Source organism: Lissotriton vulgaris, chromosome 7 (genome assembly GCF_964263255.1).
Source record: "Lissotriton vulgaris chromosome 7, aLisVul1.2, whole genome shotgun sequence".
Classification (NCBI taxonomy): Eukaryota; Metazoa; Chordata; class Amphibia; order Caudata; family Salamandridae; genus Lissotriton; species Lissotriton vulgaris.
In genome coordinates, this window is record NC_141695.1 from 41996260 (window position 1) to 42015777 (window position 19518).

The following is a 19518-nucleotide window of genomic DNA, read 5'->3' on the forward strand; positions in this document are numbered from 1 at the left end:
ATATATATATATATATATATATATATATATATATATATATATATATATATATATATATATATATGTATATATATATATATATATATAGATTCCAACCGGAAAGTCCCTGCGACGCTTCCACACCGAACCCAGAGCGCAGACACAGGTGAATAAATCCGCAGCCAGACTTACTAGGATATTTCTTCGTCCTTTATTGCATATAAAGTGCAGAGGTGCAACACACTGCCAAACAGACGCGTTTCGGGCGTGAACGCCCTTGCTCACTGTCAGCGGGTAAGCGGTACATAACTCATTTAAATACATTGGTTAATTACATTGACGCGCCAAAACCTCCTCCTTCAGTTTCATTGAGCTAGAAAGAGGACTATGGTGGACACCCATCCATATTGTGCATACTTAATAGTTCGGCCATTTTAAAACGGAACAAAGTTAGTATGACATACATAGATAAAGTTTGCAACTTTGTATGACATGTATAGGTAAAATACAAACTTTTAGGGATATTGACATTCCTTATTGGGTTGTGGTGTAGCTTATTGCAGCAAACGCAAGGAATACATTATATAAAGTGCAAATGCATAGTGGCCGTTATTGTGCAAATATTGCGAGTGCAAATACGCAAACTTATTAACTGTGCAATATATATATATATATATATTATATGTAGATGTGTAGTTAGAAATAGTAAATCTATACTTCCCGATATGCACTTCCCTTGTGATATTCTGTCCTCAATTTTCTTGTCCCACATTATTATTGATGTTGATGTTCAGTAACGCACGCCTTCTTTTTTTTGTCTTTGGCGTTTATGACAGTGCCCATATGAACCACTAATATGAACATCTAAGAGGGGTGTTGTCCATATAGAGGAATGGGTTTCTCTGTTTCCATGGATAGACCTCATTAAGATGAATGATCTTTTCAGAGTGTAAGAAATACCTTTGAGAATATGAAACCCAAATGAGTTGCCAGTGGCTCTTCTGAACTCCATACCACAAGTTAGAGGGAGTAGAGAGGGACAACAGGGGGGACTCATCCTACTCACACTCACACTGTAAACTGTTCACAAATTGAATGCACCACCATACATGCACCAAAAATGATTTGTGACCTATGTGGTGTCACTATTCCATTGGTTATATAGGAACGTTTAATAGTGCTTCAGAGATCCAGGGATGCGAGCCTGTGGTCATACTAACATCAAGGTCCATGCCTAGTTCATTAACCTATGATTTCCGTCACCCAAGCCAGCGTCTATAGATGCATGGCTGAAATGCCTCCTGCATAATTCATACTGAGATTAAAGGAGAGAATCCAGGCAGTGTAATCTTCGGACATGAGGAAGCCTCAGGGAAGGGTGGTTGAAACATGTTGACTAGGGTTTAGGAGGAAGGTAATACTACAATACCCCAAGAACTACCCACCTCTCCTTTCCCATTTTTAGTCAATGTGGCTGGATCATTCAATAAAATTTAGCAGCTACCAGCCAGGTTTTTGTAATGCTAAGGACACCTCTGCTCCTGGTGGTTCTAGGTATAAAAAAAGGCATTTTTGCTTTTTTGGGTGAAGGCGCCTACACAGTCTTGATATATGGCTATATGGATGTCAGAGTAGGGCTCTCAAGTTTTTTTAGATATTCTGAAGACCATACCACACCTTACCATTATTTTATGCAAGATAAAACATCGGGACCACTCCGTATCATCTGGTGGGGTCATATTATCCCTCACACCTATGAAAGAATCTAAAATGACCCCAAGGAAATTCACTTTCTTGATATTGTGAGGGTATGATGATCACAAAGCACCTTTGAGCGTTTTAAAAGTCATTAAAAGAATGTAATCTCCTTTCTTTCGAACAAACAGCTTTAGTAAAGATATTGTTGTCATTTTATTAGCCTAGACAATCACTAAACTTTAAAGTGGTATATTAAGGGTTCTATGAAGTAGAAACCTACATTGACGAAGGCTTCAGAGTTTGGAAATAGATCTACCCTAATGAATTTAGTGAGGGTTCATAATCCAAAATCTGGAAAGCTATTGAAAGACCATTATTCTATCATGGACCTCCAAAGATATTGTGATGCTCCACTCACCTGTGCGCGAAATCCTGGTTCTTGTGGTTCACACTAAAAGCAGTTGTGTTTTTCGAAGGATCTGTGTGATAATAAGACTATAAGACCTTTTTCTGATTCTGTTCAATTTTGTCTACAAGAAGAAGATACCAGGAGCCTCATTTATGAGAAATGACGCATCGCTGTGTGAAAGCAGAGATGAGTCACTTCTCAGTGTGCAATCCTTGCGACATTCCTGATGTGTCATATTTAATGTATGACGCATCATGGCGCAAGGAGTTTCAGATGCGTCAGTATTTCTGACGTATCTGTAAGCGCAAAAGTGACGCATTGCTGGAGTGTGTCACAAAAGTGACGCAACTCCAGCAATGCGCCCTTCACATGGGGCAAGCCCCATGTGAAAGGGCTTGCGTCAGTCTTACGCTTGCTGTGAGGCAGGCACAAGATTTTGACGCAACAGCATCCTAAAAGTGACGCAGTGAAATCTCATAGATTTCACTGCGTCACTATTACGAAGCTTTTTGCGGGGGAACGCCCCCTCTGCATACATTATACCTGGCGCAGGTATAATGTGGCGCAGGGGTTTACAAAGTGACGCATCTACCTAGATGCGTCACTTTGTAAATATGGCGCAACAAGGCGCAATTTTAACGCCACTGGTGTGAAAGTGACGCACATCCTCATAAACGAGGCCCCAGGGTTTTTTCAAAGGCGTTGAGTTTTTGTTTTTATTAAAAAAAGTATTTAGAAAAACTCAACATAATATGTCATTCGGCGCTCGAATAAATATTAAATTAAGGTGAGTGTGCAAGGTGTCTAATTATATTTATTGTGCAGTTATATTTTAATTTGCAATCAATGGTTTTCTACTTTGGCAAGTGAGAAAATGGGAGAGTGAATAACGTGAATTTGATGGGTAACATTTTCTGTATATGAGGACCCACCATGGCTCTTTTTATTATTTGATTCTTTTTTATTGACATTTTTATTTTATTTTTATTATGATTGTTTTGAAATTTTATTTTTTATTTAAATATAGTTTGAAAATATGCGATAACAATTATTACAACATTAATATAGAACATTGAATTAAGGGATCCGCAAATCTGCTGGTGCCATCCCAATGACAGAGGGATTGGGGTAAGGTATATTTTTTATCTTAAATCGAAGGAGAACACTTTTTTCCAGTCTTACAATGATTGTGTTCATCGTTACATGACCTACATTATAGGTTAATCTATATCCAGGCCGCTGTCTCAGTTACAACTTCAGGTAAATGTCCCACTGTTCATATAGCGCTTCATACATGTGTTTAATGTTTCTAAGCACTCACAGTTCTTGAGGGACTGAGGCACAGGTAGATGAAGTAATTTTCCCAGGTCAAAAGAGCGAAAAAAACGAAAAAGCAGCGAGTTGAGCTGGCAGGGTAGTGAAGAGCACACCACAGATGAAGGGCTCCTACCTTCTTCCCCGAGGTGCTGAGGATCACACAGCTTCCATTTCAGCAGATCACACGCTGTGAGCGGAGAGGAGAATATTACCGACTTTTAAAGATGTTCTTGGTCCCTGGAGTTCTTGTGAAGTCAGCCTCAAGAGACCGCCAAGAATCACGAAGCAGTAATGAGAACACTGTTTTCTCAGCTTTTTTTTAAGCAACTGTTTACTAATTAGAATCTCATTTACCCACCCCCTCTCCCTCCAGAGCACCATTGTCTCTTGGCATCTGCCTCTTACATTTCGTCTGGATGATGCAACAAGGCACTCATGGATTTGACTCTCCTAATTAAACTCAAATGTGTGCTGGTTGCAGCAGGCAGAGATGAGGGGTTCCACAGAGGTGTATATCAAGACTTGGTTCTTCATCTACTCTCTGTACACTAGAGGGTGTCCAATGTAGGACAAGAAGGGCAGGATCCAGACCAGAATTTCAGGATTAATTGGCTTCCATCTAGATTAGTTGAATGTATATTTATTTAAAGTGACTATCCCGAAAATCTGCTCTAACTGTGGCCCTCCAGGACCAACAATCGAGACCTCTTATGGAAAATCATGCTACAGGCTCCTTGTAACTGAGCATTAGTTTGAAACGTTTGAAACTACTTACGCCCAGATTTACAAAGGTTTAGCCGTGGGTTAGCATTACTTTTGTAACACTGACCCAACGCTAAACCTATTCGTAGATGAACAAACTAACGGTAATTGGTATTTGTATGGGAAATACCATTAATCTTCGTTATAAAAATCATTCCCTGAATCAAAATCAAAATTCAGTGCCGAAAATGGGAAACAACCTTTACAACACAACTTTTACAACCCACTATCATTACAACAAAACTTTTACAACACAACATCCATTACAACGTTGACACTACAACGCATACCACTACAACTCATGTCATTACAACGCAGTCATTACAACGCATACCATTACAACGCATAGAATTACAACACATAGTACCCTTACACTATCCAACACTTACCCTACTGTTGCACCCCCTGGAGTTAGAATAGTAATTTTTACCCCTACACTATCCAACACTTACCCTACTATTGCACCCCTTGGAGTTAGAATAGTAATTTTTACCACTACAATATCCAATACTTACAATACATGCAATGTAATGTTATGCTTTGTAATGGTATGCGTTGTAAAGGTAGTATGCGATGTAATGGAATGCGTTGTAAAGGTAGTTTTTAAAAATTCGTTGTAATGGCATGCGTTGTAATGGAATGCGTTGTAATGGATGTTGCGTTGTAAAAAATGCGTTGTTACAGTGTATGTTGTAAAAGTATGCGTTGTAACGTCTTACATCCGCCAAAAATGGGCTAAGATGGTAGTGAACCCAGAGTTTGCCTCACATTGCATTAGCATCCACACCCACTCTATCCGGAAATAAACCAATATCTAAAATCTCGGCTCCCTGATACACGCCGAAATTAGCAGATCTCCACCTCCAGTTCAAGCAATTCAAAAGGAAGTAGAGAAGAGTCTATAAAGCAGAAGAACTAGACCTTTTTAAAACAGCTGGAAAGAAATTAATCTACAAATTAGGTGGGTCATTAGAATAGCGGGCCGATCGCCACCGCCCGTATGGCAGTAGCGATCCTCCCACCAATTCCCACCACCCGCCCACCATTTCCCCCGCCATATTACGATGTGGGGGGGACCCCCGTGGATTTTCGGTTTTCCGCCGGTCAGACAGGCGATCAGGCGGAAAAGGGCTTCAATATAGTGGCAGTGTCTGCAAGACACACTCATCCATATTGAGATGGGCGGCTGTGCAGGGCTTTCCATGGCGGAGACCGTGCCATGGAAATCCAGGTGAAGTTTGCTCTCGGGGGCCCGTTGCAGGCCCCCAGCGGTTGGGGGGGATGAGGGTACACTTGATTTGCATGCACAATGAGGCAGGCACCACGCTGTGCCTGCCACAATGTGCATGCAAATGCATGACATGCATATATTGCATTGTGGCGGGTGCTGCTTACAGCACCTCCCACCACAATGCAATATATGTGGGATGCCACCACCACCGTGGCAGTGACATCATAATTTCCAAGGCGGGGCCGCTGCACCTATGGCGGTCGGTCCTGTTTCCCGGGACGGTGGCGGGCAGACAAAGTCCGCCTGCCATTGTAATTGGTCCCTAAGTTAGCAAAAAAGAAACTTTTTCACACAAAAAAATAATAGATGCTCAACAGTATCAGAAAATTATTTTTACAAGTGTAAAATATTTTACAAATCCAAAAACGTTATTTAAGGCCATCCCTCCATCACAGATTTCTTGTGACCAATTCTCTGTTTTTTTATGAGGAAAAACGTCATGGCATTCAGAAAGACTTTAGTGCCATACACATACCTTTCCAAGATCTAGAGCCAGATTTCAACTGCACAGGACCGTCTCTTCAGGTTTTTGACAGGATCACATTGAAGTAGTCTCACCAAGCTATCCTTTCATGTAAATCTGGGCCTCACTTTGATGAATGTCCTCCTGCTGTACTTCATCGGATTAGAGACATTGGCAACCCAATAATTAACTAGCAAACACAAAAAATCCTCGGGTCTAGAGCGCCAAACTGAACAAGAAAGAGACACTGAAGATTGTCTCCTTGTACTTGTGGGGGAGTCCCATCACCCACCAAGGTGGCATGCTTCATCATCTGGGATTCTACTCTTGACAGGGACCCCTAGCCTGGCCAAGGGCCACAACTCCCTCACTGAAAGGAAGGAGCTCAGGGATGTTTTATTGCTTCTCTTTTTAGGATATACTAAATCCTGCAGATGAGAAGACACAAAACTGGTTGGGTCAAGGGTGCTGCGCAAAAAAAGATATTTTTGAAAATGTGGTGGTAGTGATGCAAAAACTAGCTACCAAGAGCGACAAAAATCACTTTACTGACTAGTTCCTTGTGCCAGGATTAAAAACAGTGCACCTCTCAGTGAGGGAGTTGTAGCCCTTGGCATGAATGGCACAAAGAGGCAAGAGAGATGCAGAAAGAGGCAGGAGAGGTACAGAAAGAGAGAAGAGGGGTGCAGAAAGAGGCAACAACGGTGCAAAAAGAGGCAAGATGTGTGCCAAAAGAACCAAGAGAGATGCAGAAAGAGGCAAGACAAGTGCAGAAAGAAGCAACAGATATGCACAAAGAGGCAAGAGGAGTGCTTAAAGAATCAAGAGATGCACAGAAAGGAAAGTGAGGAGCAGAAAGATGGAAGAGAAGTGCAGAAACATGCTGGAGAGGTGTAGATAGAGGCAATAGAGCTGCAGAAAGGGGAAAAAGGGCTGCAGAAAAAAGCAAAAGAGGTGCAGAAAGAAACACGAGAAGTGAAGAAAGACACAATAGAGATGCAGAAACAGATAAGAAGGATGCAGAATGAGACAAGAGAAGTGCAGAAAAAAGCGAGAGAACTCCAGATATTCAAAAGAGCATTCTTTGCAATGTTACTGTTGTAAGTCTGATCATATTCCTAAAAACATGCATGCATGCATCTCTAACTTTTATTGGAAGCATCACACATAAAAGTAACATACAAATAGTAGTATGCCTGTGTTACACAAGTGTATCATCTGTAGATGCATATCACTTATGAGAATACGTCTGCAAGTAGAGACATACCTAAGTCGCAAGACCTTTAAACTTGACAAACTACACTTCCCATTCCAAGCAAACACCTAATATTATATGGCATATACCAATGATACCTTTCCACAGACTCATACAAAATAGCCTAATCACCAATCCATCTACCAATATGTCTTGAAGAACTCTTTTCTCTTGCAGCTGCACTATTTTCCAAATGCTCACCTAGCCAAATATAAAGCAGCAGCCCTTCGCATCTCACTGTTGTAAGTCTCACCATACTACTAAAAGCAGGCCTGCGTCTGTGTCTTTTGCTAGTGGCATCATACATTAAAGAAACATACAAATAGATATATACATGTATTTTATAGGTCTAGCATCTTCAGATGCATAACACGTGTGAAAATACATGTACAAATAGAGACATACCTCTGTCACAAGACCATGCCGTCCCTTCCACTTGACAGATCGCCCTTCCCATTTCAAGCAGACACCTAAATATATATGGCGTATTTCAAGTGTACCTTTCCACAGACTCATATGAAGTAGCCTAATCACTAATCTCTCTGCAATCATGTCTTAAACCTCACTTTTCTCCTACAGCTACACTATTCAGCGAATACTAAGAGTGTTGGGCCTAGCCAAATATAAACAGCAACCCTTTTAATGTCACTGTTGTAAGTCTCACCATATTCCTGAAAGCATGCATGCATGTGTTTGTGGCTTTTGCTAGTGCCATCAAACATTAAACAAACAGAAAAATACTTGTAAACATGTGTTTCACACACCTAGCATCTTCACATGCATAACACATGAGAAAATATATGTACATGTAGAGAAATTCCTCAGTTACAAGACCATGCAGTTCTTTCAACTTGACAGACTGTAACTTCTCATTTCAAGCAGACACCTAAATATATACGGCGTACTTCAACTATAACTTTCAAGAGACTCATACAAAGTACCTTAATCACTAATCCATCTACCAAAGCACACATGTTACTAAGCACAATATGTTCCAATCTTCATTTGAGTACTATAAAACAAACTACAATACACATTTGTATATTGTGTAACAAACATCACACTTATCTCATAATTTGCAAACTTTAAAAATGATGCTTTTCAAAGTTAAAAATGGCCCTACCGAGACTGAGGCACTACTACACAATACATAACATATTTTACAAATGTGTAACTCACCTCTGAAATAGTATTGCAGAATATGAAATATCAGAAACTCATAAAAGATTGTCTTTCTCACACAATAAATGTGATGCGCCACTCTCAACAAGGTAAAACGAGTAATGGCCTTCCTTTCCCTCTCTTTCTGCACACGAATAAATGTAAGTAAATAATCAAAATGCTTCCTTCCTTATTTCAAATTCTGAAACAAATTTCTGTTGGTTAGAAATATTAACCCTTTCTTAGTGTCTAAAAGTGCCTAAGCTGGTTCAGTAATTTACTGGAGCTGCGATTCCCTCGCGGTGCCACAATGTAGCATTGCAATAGAGCCGTGAACCCTTGCGGTAGTTCAGAAACATATTCCCAATAATGCTAACATTATATTTTGACAACACACTACTTCTAAACATACTACTGATTTGGGAAAACTAACTTTAATAGGATATCACTTATATTGAAATGAGCATGTCATATTTTAAAACCACAGTTAGGTTTCAACCCTTCCCCCATTAAGCTTAATGCCAGTTTCTATAGTAACAGTTTCTTCAACATTCAACTGTACTAGCAGGTCACAAGTTCACCATATTTTCTATTTCAGCACAGTAGCTTCCAAATTCAAATAGCAGGTGTGCACCACTCTGCAATAGCATCCCCTGGCGCGCTGCTGGTTGGAGGATGAAGTCCCCTTTACTGCTGAGGGTCCTTGTGGGCAAGGAGACATCCTGTTATCTCCAGTAAGTCCCACCCAGCATGATTGCTGTGAGGTGGTTGGAGGTCATGTCCCCTTTTTCCGCCACTCTTCAAATGCGCCTCCTGGTGCACTACTGGTTGGGGAATTAATTCCACTTTACTCCTGAGGGCCTTATTCCATTATTCAAAACATCACAAACACTGTACTAAGAAGAATATATTACTACAGGAAAAATGTTTAGCATTTTTTAAATGTCATTTAAAATGTCATTTAGAACCTTACACCCTAATGCCTACTTCTATGAACAATACTGTAAGAGCATGTAAGGCAGAGCAACCAGGAGTCTAAAGTTTCTTAGGTAGAGAAGACGCATTGCATACCTTGTAGACACCAAGGCAATAATTTTCAGCAGAGGCATGAAGAAAATGTTTTGAGCGAAGTGAAAACACAGACTGAGCTAGTAGTCAATGAGTCTTATTCAGTGGCTCAGCGTTATCAGAGTCAGATGGGATGTAGCATCTGGGAAGTGCAAAGTGTGCCTGCAGTAGTTGCGACTGTCTCTGGCAGGATATAGAGTGATAATCTGGGCAAAGGACCTCTCCTGACAAGTGGTTAAGTGGTCGTCCTTCTACATTAAACTTTATTAGAGATGGAATGTCTGGCATATGCTTAAGAATGTCTGATATAGATTATATTATATATTAATAGTGTAAATATTTTTTAGATGCAGGTTGTGATTTGTGTGGCATTATATCTAAACTAAATAAAATACATTATTTCTAAGTAAATATATTATTTTTGTATGAAAATATTGTTTTATATTTATTTATATTAATATTTGTAGGTATTTGTGATGTGTATTCAAGATTGTAATTACTATATTAAATATATTTTTATTTTATTTGCCATCATATTCATATTTTTTTAATGTACTTTGGACCCGATTTAGATGTTGGGCGGATCGCCACTGCCCGCATGGCAGTGGCGATCTGCCCGACATTTCCCTCCGTCCACCACCCATTTCCTCCCGCCATATTAGGATGGCTGGCAGGACCCCGGCGGACGGAAAGACCGTCCCACGGTTTTCCGCTGGTCAAACGGGTGACCGGGCAGAAAGGTGCCTGATATGGTGGCGTTGTCTCCATATTAGGATGGGCAGCGGTGCTGGGCTTTCCATGGCGGAAACCCCCCATGGAAAGCCTGGCAGATTCTGCTTTTGGAAGACCGGTGTGGGCCCGCAGGGCATTGGGGGGTAGAGGGTGCATATTGGGGGTACCTAGGGTACCCCCCCTACATTGTCATGGACAAGGTGGTAGGCATGGCGCAGCACCTGTCGCTGTGTGCATGACAATGCACAACGTGCATTCCCAGCATTGTGGCGGGCGGTTCAGTGAGCACCGCCTCGGTCGGATGGCATCCTAATTGCTGGTGCTGGACTACCGCACCACTGGCGGCCGGTCCCAGCACCCCTAGGGTCCACACGCCATCCTAATCGGCCCCTTTGTTTTTAAAATAATGTTATGTTGTTTTTAATGTTAAACAGACTGGAGTGGGAATAGTAAATTTTACCCCTCCGCTATCCAACACTTTCCATACTTTTGCACTACTTGGGGTGGGCATAATAAATTGTATCCCTCCTCAAGTCAACACTTTTCCAATTGTTGTACTAACTGGAGTAGGAATCGGACATTTTACCCCTCTGCTATCCAACACTTTTCCTACTGTTGCACCTATTGGAGAGGGAATAGTAAATTTTACCCCTCCGATATCCAACACTTTCCATACTTTTGCACTTTTTGGAGTGGGCATAATAAATGTTACCCCTCCTCAATCAAACACTCTCCCTCATGTTGTACTCACTGGAGTGGGAATAGTGCATTTTATCCCATCGCTATCCAACACTGTCCCTACTGTTGTACTTTTTGGAGTGTGAATAATAAATGTTATTTCCCTGCTATCCAACATTTTCCATACTGTTACACTCATTGCGGTGAGAATAGTAAATTTTAGCCCTCCACAATCTAACACTTTCCCTACTGTTGTAGTGATTGGAGTGGGAATAGTAAATGAATCCCTTGCACTCCAACAGTTTTGCTACTGTTGTTCTGGCTGGAATGGTTACAGTAAATATTACTTATCCGCAATGCAACGCTTTTACTTCTGTTGCATTTATTGGAGAGAGGTTTGTAAATTTAAACTAGTTTGATTATTTTTACATTGTGTGATGTGGGAGTAGTACATTTTTTATATATTAATTTTAATAGTTTGTGTTGCTTAGTATAAATTGGAGAGGGAACAATATATGTATTCCATTTTATATTTTATGTTTTATTCTATGCTGTTATAATTTATATTACTATGTTTTTGTTTATATACAAGTACAATATTCTTGATTATTAATATTTTTAATGTGTAAAATAATTTCGCCATGGTGCAAGGGTATTCTGATTGTGCTGCAGAATTCAGCTCATGTAGAAAGAGGAAAATTGAGGAGAAATAAAGATATTTTTCCTCTTTACGCTTTCCCTGGGATGTCGTAGCATTTCGATGCATTTCCAGATCTATAAGTATTGGTAAGTCCAATAATGCTTCTGAATCCATGGGTGGATAGGTGGGAACACCTGAGCTCCACCCATGAAACACTTCTCTGGGACAAAGTAATACAAGGCAGTGACTTGTGCAGCCTTTTGGTACTTCAGATTCACCAAACCACGTAGGACCAATCACGGTGGCCGTGCATCGCTTGGTAAATCCCCTTATAGTTTTTGTCACACCCTGTGCCTCCTTGCACTGCGCAATGTCAACACAAAATCTTTGATAAATATGCCACAAGATTCTGTAGCACATTGAGCATGGGACCCATTTCTGGGCAAACTGGTTGCCCTTCGAGCGTCTGCTGCAAAAACAATGAAGTAATGGGAAGGAGTGCTTGAAATGATCTCAGTCACTGGTACTACTCTGTGCTGCACTCCAGACCACAATTCTTCACCCAGACAGAGACCTGCCATATGCAAATTTGCCTTGGTCTGCAATAGTAAAATACCAGCCCAAGCTGCCAGAGGCTTACTGTGTTCGGCTCACCAAGGCCTAAATGAGCCTGTAGGTATTTAACATTTTCTTACAATACCTGACATTGATGATAACACTTGAAAGTAGATGGAAGATGCTATTTCACTTCTTGAGATAGAGGTAACATCTTACAACAATATTTGTTGCCCGATAACTACAGGGTGTAGGACCAGTATGTGATATGAAGGTGCACGCATTAAGTCCGAAAGTTAGAAGTATTCTATCAGTGGCGGGAAAGTCTGGTGGTCTTAAATTGCTTGTGGAACCTGTTAGAATTGAAATACTCACTTTCCTCTATTATATTTTAGGAATTTCTTGCTTCAATAACATCATTGTGGCAAAATAGCAGCAGGTAAAATGATACAGTCTGTCTAATTTCAGCAATAGAAACTATGTTTACTGTGTAGCCCGATATCTCCACTGGAGGCCTCCCAAAACCTGTTGTGGCGCCATGGGTCTAGTGTTTAATTTGAGCCAATGGTTTCCAGTACTCAGCACCGGCACTTAATCAACAACACCGGTGCTAAGGACACATTCATTTATGGCAGGCATGGGGAGATTAAGTGATGTCCCCAAAATGACAGGATGTTGGTCCATTTATAGAAGATGGTGAACCCAATATACCCTTGTAGGCTTGGGCAAAAAACTATTCAAAGTAAAAAATATCTACAAGGGATTTCACTTGTACTGATTATCTTTTTTTGTTTTAAATGTTTTTGAGTCAGTTATATACAATCAGGCTCCTGAGTGTCCAGCCGGACAACCAAAGTAAATGTAAATTACAAAGAATCAAGAAACAAAGCACACGGAAGATCCTATTCATATAAATTTCATTTATCTGATTTTAACATGTTGAAATTGAGAAGGGTACATTTGAAACAAAGTAAATATCAGCAAGTGACGTTATGAAAAAGATGTACAAATGAATTTAGGCACACAGTTCATAACCTGCGTCTACTCCTAGAGAAATATTAAACAAATATTATCCAACATTGATGTTGTGATAATTACTGAGCAGTAGGTAAGATTAAACAAGAGTTCGGAAGGGTATATTACATTTTAAGCTATAGAGTGATGGGGGCTATACACAGTGACGTCATCACTCCATAAAGGTTTGTGCTGTGAACGGGCACATATTTAAGACCCAATGATTAAATGAAGTTTAGGCACCAAAAGGATCTCTTGTGATGTGTGTTTCAATGTCCCAGGGTTACAGACTTGTTGGACCTTTCAGGCTGAGCCAACATTTACATTGGTGTGCCACGTCCACGAGTGAGTTTGTGTTTGAGGTAAGCAAGCCGTCCAATGGGACTGCATTAGTGGGATGCAGCAGTATTTACAACCTACTCATGGTCTCAGTAGGAGCCATGGAGGACAAGTAGCATTGGTAAGAGGGTTAGGAATATAGGGTCCCATCAGTAGGGATGCAATGGATGAATCAGTCTACTACAAGAAACAGCAGCAGTGGGATAATGCAACTAGCACTGAAACTTCCCTCACAGAGTGGTCAGGAAGTAGAGAAATGTATGTGCTACAACAGACAGCCTTTCTGCTGCAAGTACATTACGAAAGGCAATGACTTATATAATATTCAACACATGTCTGAAGTACAGTCATATGTTGAATGCAGTCGATGAAGGACTGGTTTAATGATGTTGAGCAACAATTACAATGGTTCTGGTTTAATGCCTGTTGCCTCCGTTGCTCTGTGATAGCACTGATGTTAGCACCAAGTATCTCAAACCCCCTACAGTGAGGAATGACTATGCTTTATGCAGGAAGTGCTTCAATGGCTTGGGCGGTATGGGTCTGCCTTGACAGATGGAAGTCTAGAATAAGGCCAAGAGATTAGACGGGGATATTCATGCAGAGGGGTTTCACAGAGGAGAGAGTTTCTCCAAACATGCCTGAAGATGGGGGCTCACTTACCAGGTTTGGTTTAGAGGAAACATGCATGTTCTGGCATTCTGAGGCTCTAATGTAGATTGTGACATTCTTGATGAGAGTTGGGTTAGTCACAGTACATTATAGTAACGTGCAAGAGAATATTCATCAATGCAGATAGAAGGAAAGAGCAAGTGCATATGACCAAAGGCTCACTAAAAAATTATTGTATGGTGTACTACAATAAGTTTGATTTGTAAAGATTTATTTGAACCTTATATACCCTGTGCACACGCTATCTATACACATGCACTATCAGTGCAGAAAGCATGCCATAATTAAAAATAAACTGAATTTCCATAAACACCGGAAAAACACTGTTTCTGCTGTTTTTAATGCCACAAAAATGTGTAACCACCGATAACCACTGTTTTTGTAAGGTATTGAAAAAACTGAAAAAAACCATCAGAATTTACCAAAAATAGAAACTGAAAACAGGAAACCCCTACAGATGTTCGTTCATGGAAACTTAGGACTCAGAGATTCCATGTCGAGTTAGGGAGTGCGCTCAGGTAATGCCACCAGCCAGAGCACTACCATACGTTAGGTTTTATACAGAAGTCCACTCAACAGGCTTGAACATGGTCACCCCATCTGACATCTCATTTAACGGGACAGACTAGTGCTGCCAAGTTTGCCTTGTTGTTCTACATGCCATATACTTTGTTATACTTCTATGTCACACTTGAAGGATAATGCTTTTGCTACTCTCCCTAGTGTTGGTTTGAAGAGTGCAGTTCTGCCTACAAGAGAGAGATGGCCATGAGTTGGGACCATGCGTTGAGAGAGGGGAGTCACATGCTCATAAGCAGAAGGGACCTTAGGACCATGAAGAGTTGGGTTTGGTCTGGCATCATGGGTCAAACAGGATTGCTGGCTTCTCACAAATGAACTTCTTGGAAGAACTACACACCTCTGGGTATATTTCACGATTCCTGTAGGCACCACAGGCATCCACTGTAGACCGGCTGCTGACTGGGACACTGCAAAGGAATAATTGGACATAACTGAGACAAAGCAAGGAGTGGATGATTAAGCAATACAACAAAATAGAAGAATACTTCATTTCTTTAGGCATCGTTCTCAATGCTACCCAGTCTTCCAGAGGCACAATATTCACTGTCATCTTGTCACATGTGGGCAGCAGCAAATACTGAAGCAAGTTAGGTCTGGTTATTACCAAACTCACATAAAGAGTGAAAGACTTTGAGGAAAAGTTTGATGGAGGGTACTATCGGCCATGACAGTCGGCTGTCAAACATTTCAAATGTTTTAGTTTCCAGAAACAAATTCCCAAAGTAGTAGTTTGCTTTGGTGAAACAAACAAAATAACTAAGGGGGTATTTACAATGAAAGGTTGGAGCATAGTGTTACACCAAATTTGGTACTGCCGCGCTCTGACATTTTTTAAACACAGGGATACGCTGTATTCCCAAAAATACGGTTCACCCCTGCGTTTCCCCTCGCACTGGTGCCAAATAATTTTACCCCTCCAGTTTCCAAAAATTTCCGTACTGTTGCCCCTATTAAAATTGGAATAGGAAATGTTACCCCTCCTGCGTTAAATGCTTTTCCTACTGTTGTATGGAGTGGAGTGGGAATAGTTTATGTATTACTCCTAGAGTTTAATAATGTTGTTAAATTTGATTAAATATATATTATTATTATTATTATTATTATTATTATTATTATTATTATTATTATTATTATTATTATGTGTTTATGTGTTTATGTATTTAAGTCTGTATTTAAATATATATATATATATATATATTACCTACTGGCGTTCGCCAGTAGGTATATATAGTTAGGATTATTTGTCTATGGGATTTCTGAAAATTCTATGTCTAATAACTTTGGCGTTTGTGGACGGAATCGGCTGAAATTTTCAGGAAAATGGCACATTTTGTTTCTGAGCAGCCCCTAAAAATTTGGTGGGGTTTCGTCAAGGGGGGGCCGAGAAAAAAGGGGGGTCCCAAAACGCGTTTTTCCCATTCATTTTTCCATAGGGCCTTTGGCCTCACTTTTAGCTCGAACGGCTGAATGGATTTGCACGAAACTTGGCAAAATTGTAGGGACTGTTAGCCCGATGTGCCTTTGCTAGGTCTCAATATATGTGCTTCAGTGGATTTTGAGAAATTAACGTTTAAATCAAGATATATATCTGTAACAGCGCTCCGGGCAGCGATCCGGTCCGCTTACTTTTCGCTTATCGGAACTTTGCGCGCAGAAAGCTGATTGGCTCTCCGGTGTCTGTCAACATTCTAAACAGTCCGGAGCGGCCGCCATCTTGTCTCTCGGTAGGATCGAGAGAGAAGAAGAGGTGAAAAACGAAAGGGGAATTTAATGAAAGGGGGCAAGGTATCCCCCTCTTGACCCCCTAGGAATGTTGTTGGGGTTATTAAAGGGTCCCGTGGGGAAAATAAAAAAAAAATGATTTTTCACGGTAGAAGCGCTTCACGGGCCGCGAACTGGTAGCGAAACGGGAATTCGCCATTTTGTGCTTCGTTAATTAAATTACTAGGTATAAGTGGGTGCGGGAGACGTATCCTAATCCCCTATGTTTCCTGAGGGTGGCTGAGGAGGCTGATATATGTTGATACATCTCTTCCAGCGGCTGTGCGTGAGCTTTTTTTTTTTTTTGCTGCGTGACAGTCCGGAGCGGCCGCCATCTTGTCTCTCGGTAGGATTGAGAGAGAAGAAAAGGTGAAAAACTAAGGGGGAATTTAATGAAAGGGGGCAAGGTATCCCCCTCTTGACCCCCTAGGAATGTTGTTGGGGTTATTAAAGGGTCCCGTGGGGAAAATAAAAAAAAAAAGATTTTTCACGGTAGAAGCGCTTCACGGGCCGCGAACTGGGCCGCAAACTGGTAGCGAAACGGGAATTCGCCATTTTGTGCTTCGTTAATTAAAGTACTAGGTATAAGGGGGTGCGGGAGACGTATCCTAATCCCCTATGTTTCCTGAGGGTGGCTGAGGAGGTTGATATATGTTGATACATCTCTTCCAGCGGCTGCGCCATCTTGCCTTTTTTCGAATGCCACAATTTTGTCGTGCACGGCAGCCATTTTAGATGTCAGGCTGGTCCCAGGCTATCACCTAACCCTGCGGATGTAGTTTATGGCCCCAGCTGTAGAGAATTCAGACATGCCAATCCTCCTGATTCAGGCGTGTGACTACTGTTTCAGTGCTAGTCTCCCGCCTCCCGATTTCTGCAAGCAAAAACCCGGGGGCATATTACGAACAACTAGCAATAATTTTTGTCTCTAACTTGTTTAGAGACAAAAATTATCGCCGCACATCGGCGATTTTTATCGCAGATAAACCTTGCTATTATCGCAGAAAAGTCAGCGATATTCATGTATTATCGACCTAATGCTCTTAGCCATGTTATCCACCTCCCATTGGATAACATGGCTAAGAACTGCTCAGGGCAGGTGTTAGATTTTGGAGATATTCGCGCTTAGCGCGAATATCTCCAAAAGTTGGTAATAGAAGGTAGCGATGTTAGGGACTGTTTCTAGTCGCTAACATCTTGGCACGCCACTTTGCATGTCATTAGTGATAAGTATCACTGACATGCAAAGCGGGGCCCAAGATGGTCGCAATCTCCTTTTAGCTGTCACTAACTGGTGTTAGCGACAGCTTGGTAATAGGGAGATAATTTTATCTCCGCTTTCAAGGCTTTTAAAGCCAAAAAAGCGGAGATAAACCCCCTTGATAATATGCCCCACGATTCCGTGTCCTAATCCCCTATGTTTCCTGAGGGTGGCTGAGGAGGCTGATATATGTTGATACATCTCTTCCAGCGGCTGCGCCATCTTGCCTTTTTTCGAATGCCACAATTTTGTCGTGCACGGCAGCCATTTTAGATGCCAGGCTGGTCCCAGGCTATCACCTAACCCTGCGGATGTAGTTTATGGCCCCAGCTGTAGAGAATTCAGACATGCCAATCCTCCTGATTCAGGCGTGTGACTACTGTTTCAGTGCTAGTCTCCCGCCTCCCGATTTCTGCAAGCAAAAACCCGGGGGCATATTACGAACAACTAGCGATAATTTTTGTCTCTAACTTGTTTAGAGACAAAAATTATCGCCGCACATCGGCGATTTTTATCGCAGATAAACCTTGCTATTATCGCAGAAAAGTCAGCGATATTCATGTATTATCGACCTAATGCTCTTAGCCATGTTATCCACCTCCCATTGGATAACATGGCTAAGAACTGCTCAGGGCAGGTGTTAGATTTTGGAGATATTCGCGCTTAGCGCGAATATCTCCAAAAGTTGGTAATAGAAGGTAGCGATGTTAGGGACTGTTTCTAGTCGCTAACATCTTGGCACGCCACTTTGCATGTCATTAGTGATAAGTATCACTGACATGCAAAGCGGGGCCCAAGATGGTCGCAATCTCCTTTTAGCTGTCACTAACTGGTGTTAGCGACAGCTTGGTAATAGGGAGATAATTTTATCTCCGCTTTCAAGGCTTTTAAAGCCAAAAAAGCGGAGATAAACCCCCTTGATAATATGCCCCACGATTCCTTGGGGGTTTCAGCTGACAGGGCTTGGTATTGGGTTACATGGTAATTTTTCCAGGAAACGTCAGAGGGTCGATGCAGGGGTTCTAGAAGAGGTGATAAACCATTTAAGCCTCATGAACAAGCGCATGGTCTTTTAAAGATTTGTGAAGTACTCGGAGCGGCGGTGTGTGTGTGTGCCCTCTTTCAGGAGCGGGCGGGGGGGCACTGCCAGCAACTTGCCAGGTCAGGTAGTGTTCAACACGTGCATCACCCTTTCTCTGCTTGCTATTGCGCTCCATGCTTCGGAAAGGTAAGAAAAAGAACGTGCATTTGAGTTTGAAATGTCCGATCCTGCAGCAGCACACTTCCAAAGCCCACACATGACAATAACCCGATTCAAGGCCCCATTCACCCGTTTTTAAAAAAATAGATAACACTCCAACAAAGTAAGGTTATAAAACTTTATTAACTACTAACTTTAACGAACGGAACAAAAACTAAAAACATTTAAACATTTCTCAACACAAAAAGCAACAATGGTTAGAAGCTGTCTTTTGTGCGAATAGTCCCAAGGCAGCACAACGTGCAGAGTTCTGGACGGCACCCAGGTGATGTCGCCTGGGTGCCGCACTGGTTTAGGGATCCTACAATGCAGCACAGAAAAACAGCGTGGGGCGTCCCGGGTGGTGCGGGGGGAGGCCTCGTCAGTAGCGGTCTGTGTCCAGTGTCACATGGCTGACACAATATGTCCAGTAAACTGCCGCACTGGTTTTGGTATCCTACAATGCTGCTCCGAAAATTGGCGTGCGGCGGCCCGGGGGGGGGCGTGGGGGAGCCGGCGTGAACGGGCCTCCCCAGGTGGCGGCCATCTAGCTGAGTTGCGCCCGCTCTTGCGGCTACAGCGTCTCGCTCACCATGTTGTTGAGTTGCTCCCACTCTTGCAGTGCAGCGATAGGCGGCTGC

The 19518-nt window shown here is 41.7% G+C and overlaps 1 protein-coding gene across 1 annotated transcript in view; it reads right to left on the reverse strand.

The window, feature by feature from the left end:
- Nucleotides 1-14354: 14354 nt before the first annotated feature.
- Nucleotides 14355-19518, reverse strand: part of LOC147700655 (killer cell lectin-like receptor subfamily F member 1) — a 181294-nt gene continuing 176130 nt past the window's right edge. Inside the window, exon 6 of the mRNA XM_086928465.1 lies at nucleotides 14355-15022. Within this exon, the coding sequence (XP_086784591.1) occupies nucleotides 14893-15022 (130 nt within the window). The 3' untranslated portion in view covers nucleotides 14355-14892. The remainder of the gene's footprint in view (nucleotides 15023-19518) is intronic.